Source organism: Photinus pyralis, unplaced genomic scaffold (genome assembly GCF_008802855.1).
Source record: "Photinus pyralis isolate 1611_PpyrPB1 unplaced genomic scaffold, Ppyr1.3 Ppyr1.4_LG7, whole genome shotgun sequence".
Taxonomy (NCBI): Eukaryota; Metazoa; Arthropoda; class Insecta; order Coleoptera; family Lampyridae; genus Photinus; species Photinus pyralis.
In genome coordinates, this window is record NW_022170738.1 from 23,566,170 (window position 1) to 23,572,169 (window position 6,000).

General features: G+C 34.9%; 2 protein-coding genes across 2 annotated transcripts in view; one reads left to right on the forward strand and one right to left on the reverse strand.

Annotated features, from left to right (window-relative positions):
• Nucleotides 1-1,115, forward strand: part of LOC116177500 (probable ATP-dependent RNA helicase DDX10) — a 23,652-nt gene extending 22,537 nt beyond the window's left edge. The window contains exon 6 of the mRNA XM_031496485.1: nucleotides 889-1,115. Within this exon, the coding sequence (XP_031352345.1) occupies nucleotides 889-1,024 (136 nt within the window). The 3' untranslated portion in view covers nucleotides 1,025-1,115. The remainder of the gene's footprint in view (nucleotides 1-888) is intronic.
• On the reverse strand, nucleotides 1,078-5,695 carry LOC116177502 (oxygen-dependent coproporphyrinogen-III oxidase-like). The gene is made up of 4 exons (XM_031496488.1): nucleotides 5,488-5,695; nucleotides 1,486-2,267; nucleotides 1,266-1,435; nucleotides 1,078-1,218 (listed from the first exon to the last, which is right to left on the reverse strand). Exons 1-4 carry the CDS (start codon nucleotides 5,559-5,561, stop codon nucleotides 1,132-1,134), a joined length of 1,113 nt encoding a protein of 370 aa, XP_031352348.1. The 5' UTR covers nucleotides 5,562-5,695; the 3' UTR covers nucleotides 1,078-1,131.
• Nucleotides 5,696-6,000: the final 305 nt, after the last annotated feature.

The following is a 6,000-nucleotide window of genomic DNA, read 5'->3' on the forward strand; positions in this document are numbered from 1 at the left end:
CTTCATTTCAAAATCTCTGCCATATCATTGATATCAATCGAGATTTGTTTTTATCGTTACCCAAAAGCTTTAATAAGTATTATGAACATTATGTCAGTACTAGAATGCTGTATCGCACGACGATGCTGTTCATTTTTTGGTGGTTGCAGCCATCGGTGTAGTCATAAAAAACGGCCTCCTTACAACTACGAAACGGGGCCTAAACGCGTTCTGACATATTCAACATCAGATTACAGCTAAAGTATTGGAGATACAAAAAAAATGTAAATACTCTTTTTTATAGGGAATTTAGTAAACTATATTTTTCATCTAAACTATTTTTCGTATCAGTAATAGCTACCAAGATATGGGCAAAAAACTGAAAAAGTGTACCATTATTCCAAGATGGCGGCTCGAGCGCAACAGATTTTGACAAATACTTTTAGTATGTTCAATAGAAAGTTCAAATAAATGTGTATACCAAAATTCAGATCTTTACCAATTAATGTTTTTATTTGTCCAAAATTGCGCTAATTTGACTGGACTATATGTTTTGTATCTGTTTTCATGTTCGTGTGTTTTCAGCTATTTGCATGCGAACTTGTTTTTCATAATAGCAGTAGAAGCCGCAAGTGCAAGTGCAGAAGCTGCAACTTATCTTTGACCTTTCTGTTGTCCATCAAATCGACTATGTTTTGCTTCACAACTTTAGCAGCATTTTGTTCACCCGTTTTATTATACCATTATACCCAGTGGTCTAAACCAGTAGCTTTATCATTTGCTAAATATTTGTTGGGAAGATTTATTTAACCATTTCTTCACAACCTTGGTTCCAGGTTTAAGATACACCTTTCAAACATTTGCAAACGACAACATACGTTGGAACTAATATGTGTTGTTTAATTTCAGATTTAAAAGGAAAACCTCCCGCACAGCAGATGTTCCCAGTTCAAAGAAGAAAAAGAAAGCGCTTAAACAAACTAAATCGTTATCTGTTAATGAAGCCGAAGAGTTAGCAATGTTGCTTCTACAGAATAAATCTTAGGTATTTAGTTAAATTGTTTATTAAAAAAAGTTTTCCTGCAATTACTGTATAAAAACGTTACAAAAAATATAATTGCACAGTTAACAATTTATCATTAATATAACAAGTTATACCCAATCTTTAGGTGTTCTGAGTACCTCTAGAAGTTTATACTCTCTCGAATCTTGATCAGGCTCGTGCATGTACTCCCATCTCTAAAATATAATTGTAATTTTTACAAAATCAAAACATGACAACTTACAGCTTCAAGAGGAAGTGACATCATAATGCTTTCATACCTCGCACCAGGTGTCTGTAATCCAAACTTTGTGCCTCTATCATACACCAAATTAAACTCAACATATCGTCCTCTTCGTAATAACTGCCATTGTCGTTCCTTTTCAGAGTACTTCTCATCTTTGTGCTTAGCAACTGAACATGTATCAATTACAGATTGCATTGATAACTGCTAAATAACTCACCTAAAGGCATATATGATGGAATCACCGCATTAGCGCAAGAAGTTACAAAACCAAAAACTTTATGTTGATTGGGCTCATCTAAATCGTCGAAAAATATTCCCCCAACACCACGCCGCTCTCCTCTATGTGGTATATCGAAATAATTGTCACACCATTTCTTGAACTTTGGATAATACGTATTACTATGTCTGTCACAGGCTTCCTTTAACGTTTTATGAAAATGAATTGCGTCGTCGTTATTCAAATAGTATGGTGTTAAATCGGTACCACCACCAAACCACCATTGGACATTTGTGCCATCTTGCACTTCGAAATAGCGGTAATTAAAATGAATCGTAGGCACATGTGGATTCCGCGGATGTATAACTGCACTTATTCCAGCCGCAAAAAAAGGGAGTTGACCTTCACTTAGCTGTTTCCCTCTCGACCTCATTTGACTCACAGCAGCGGGAGGTAAATGTCCCGATACTACCGATATGTTGACACCCGCTTTCTCCAAAACTTTGCCATCTTGCAGAATGCAGGTGATACCACCACCACCCTCCTTTCGCTGCCATTTATCGACGAGAAATTTGTGTGAACTATTTTCCTCCTTTTCCAAAGCTTTACAAAACTCCGCCTGCACTTTCATAATCATAAGCTCCATGCGCGTTTTCATATCTGTCGGATTGGATTGTAATTGTTCCATTGGAGTTATTGGGCTTGCCATAAAATTTGATGTGTCATTACTATCACTCTGAGTAAAGAAGGGGACAGCAGCTCCGATAAATAACGCATGGTGTCTACAAAGAAATGCAATTCATTATTTTTTGTACTCCCGACTAAATCAACCTGTACCGCAAGTAACCACAACCACGACCATGGTTCAATGCTTTTGATTTGCGGTATGTACTATTAGTTTCGTGCACCAGATTTTATACTTATTGTACCGTTTTCCATATATCTTTTTAAACTTGGGAGGCAGTAGTTTCCTCATGGCTTCTTCTTTAGAGTTTTAAACAATCATCTATCTACGCCGTCGTTTTGAACGAGAATCTTAACTTAAACTGACATTACTATTTAAGCTGGAAACACACGATCGAACATCACGACAAACATGTACGCGCATACAGAAAAACAAGAAGTTTATGAAGAAGGAGATATCAAAAAAGAAGAATAGGTAAATTGAATGAGAAGACCTATTATTCTACTAGGATTAAATAAAATAGGCCCTGGAGTAGACCTACTGGGGAAACCACGTTAAAAAACGCATCAAGTACACTACCTCACAGGTGGCGTGGAAACGTGTGCATAGTATAGAGAAAACCCATTTTCGCAAACTTTGACCTTGAATAAAATTTTTTGCACACATGGGATCGATGGGGACTTTTCACAATTTCTTTATAATGGTATCCCTAACGTTCATGTGAATTTTCAGCTTCTTGGGAATTTATGCAAGGGTACCCCTATTTTCCGGGCATTATCTAGCTAACCGTTAGTACAGCAAACCACCGATTACTTCAGATAATATCTATAGAATGCACGGATTAACATTATGGACATCTAACTCAACTTCGAATTGCAACCTTCCCCCTTAAAACGGGTTAACTGTATATGAAATTTTTACTATAAAAAGATGTGTGATCGTTAGGTACCTATAGTACTTAACTACTTACGTAAGCAATATGTTCAATAGATCGGTGTATTCCATTGTGATATTAAGCAGTGTTTTCTTGTAAGATTTGTAGATATTCGTGTCATGTGTAGATAAGTTAACAATAAAAGTAATATCATTGTTATTTCTAGTTTTAGATGTTACCTAGGAAAGGTGGAGGTACTTAACCTATGAGGCTTACCGTCTTGCAGAGGGAGTAGGTACATGGACGTTCGTTACACATCCACCATAAATAAATTTAGGCACATCGACGGAATTTAAAGTTTCTATATGTGAGTGTTGCGTCTAAGCTGTCAACTTCAAATTTATCACTTATAATTGCACAAGAGGTTTGTATTTTACCGAGTAAATTTGGGTTGTTTAGGTAATGAAAATCTGTTGCCTAGCAATTAGACGAGAAAAACTGTCAACTAATAAAAATGCGACACCGCAGGTGGAGCATTTTTAGGTTGACAGTTTTTCGAGTCCAATTGCTAAAAGGAAACAGATTTGAATTGCCACAACCCAAATTTACTCGGTTTAAATACAAACCTCGAGTGTAATTCGGCAGGACAATTTAACGAACAAGAAATTCACCAAACTAATCAATTATTGACAGACGTCAAACTAGTCATATGGGAAAGGATAATGCGATAATTGGTTCGAAAATGAATAAGTGAAAAAACCACTAGTGCATTTGTCGCTGGAAAAGTTGCAGGTAACTTTTGCCGCTGTCAAAGTGACAATTTCACTGCGGCTTATGCGATTTTTTATACATGAGTTGAATTGTCAACGTAAAAGATGTTGTCAACTTAAGACATATTAATGCTAAAGTTTCCTGTAGTTTTTGATAATTACTTTCACTTGTCTTAAAATATACTAATTTCCTTTTGTCCTCTACTTATTTCATTCCATGAAAATCCAATACGGCGTCCTCCACAGCGTCCATAAGAAATAAGAAAACAGTAGCCTGTATAGCTTCTATATTTAGCGTGTTAGGGCAATTCTGATTTACCATAAATAAGTGCCCATAAAACGTGAACTGTCAATTTGTGAACGTTTAAGCTAGGGATGATAAAAACGAAATTTAACATTTTCCGTTTTTCGTTGACATCTCGGAGCCAAGAATTTGAACCACCCTGTACATCACATTAAAACATTTTTGATAGGCTACTATAATCTATTGACTTGAAAAAAAAATAAAAATTTGTGCTTCAATGAGTATACAAGAGGTTCGAAACATTCTTTTAGTTCAAATTTAATTTAACTATTAGTCCTTTGTTACTTATCATCTTTCCCATCTTATTTATTTTTATTTTGATTCGTATTTTTTTTTAATTTTCTTTTTCTTTTTATTAAATTCTCTTATCAAGTTATTCACCTTGCACCTGACAGAAGGTATTAACAAGTATTAAACTTAGATATCTGCTGCAGGTATGAATTCAGTGCTGATATATTATTTTTTTTTTCTTTTTAATGTCCAATGTACCCATGTTTGTGTGAATGAAACTCCCTAGATTTTATACATTTATTTGTAGTATATTAATTATGTAAGTTTAAAGTGAAAGATATTTGGTTGTTTTTTATGTACAAATAAATGACTTATTATTATTATTATTATTATTTCCTATTATATACACTCTTAGCAGTGTACGCATCGATTGCCATGATCATTAGCGTACTACTGTGAGGGGTTCTAAATTACATATATGTTTCTTACTTTATATTTCATTAAGTAGGGTAGTTTGGTGAAGAAAGTCAATCAAGTTTGTGTAGTTTGCTTTGTTTTTTAGAATGTCGATATAATTTCCTTGTATGTTATTGTCTTAGGGTTGTGGCCCCCCTACAGTGATCCAGTGCAATTTGAATAAAATAAGACTTTTACGCTCGAATGGATACTCCTGTATTAAAAAGTTTTGTGCAATCTGAGGTTTGGCTTGGTAAAATACGTTTACACAAATTTTTTGTTAATATTAACTGCAAAGTATACGGCACTATCCCCGTGACCATGCCCCTACAATAAGCAAAAAGCTGAAGACAATTTAGGTGGATACTAATTTCACGACAACAAGACCTTTCAGGTCTAATCTGATAAACTGCCTCACACGGTTTATCACACTAAGGATAGTCGTTTTATACCTAGCGATTGAAGTAAGTATGATTAAGTCACTCGATTCTAAATCAAAACCCATTGATGAAATGAAAAACAGAATTAATTTCAGTTTAACAGTCTTGAGAGGATAGGTTGACATTCAGCAGTTTTAAACACACACACACATCATTGGTTCACATGTAATAACCCTCCTAATAACCTTAAGGATAATGACCATGGAAAGATGTAAAATGCTAATTATCGGGAGCCTACTTACCGAAATTTATTATAATAATCTCTTCGTTGATACAATATTAACGAGCATATAGCATTTATTCTTTTGAAAACCATATTCTTTCTTTCCCCTTATTTAGGCAAACGTTGCAGTAATCTATTCGAATAAACAGGTTAAGTAGTATACCAATGCTGTCAAAATCAGCTGTTGCTGATATAACCTCCAATCATGTACTCCACGTTATCATCTACTGTCGCGTTTTAGTTGTGGAAACGAATTAGGTTGAACAGAGATGTGATCCGTGTAGTCTGGGGTGGATTTACGCAAATGCAACATGTGTTTTATAAATGTATTGATCTGTGACTAGTGTTTAATTTTATAAATAATTCGATTTATAGAAATATATTTTTAATTAGCGGGAGAACGGTTGTTTAAATTTTGATTAAAACGTAAAACGACAGGCGAGATTAGAGAATTTCGCTTGCGCGATATCGGTTTTTCCATAGCGCATAACAGAAGTTGTGCAGAATAAAGCGCAGAGGTTCTATTATTGAT

Coding starts and splice junctions, on each gene's coding strand:
- LOC116177502 (XM_031496488.1), bottom strand. CDS start 5,561: ATGGTTTTCAAAAGAATAAATGCTATATGCTCGTTAATATTGTATCAA. Junction 1,436..1,485: donor TCCATCATATATGCCTTTAG/GTGAGTTATTTA, acceptor ATACATGTTCAG/TTGCTAAGCACAAAGATGAG. Junction 1,219..1,265: donor TGTCACTTCCTCTTGAAGCT/GTAAGTTGTCAT, acceptor ATTATATTTTAG/AGATGGGAGTACATGCACGA.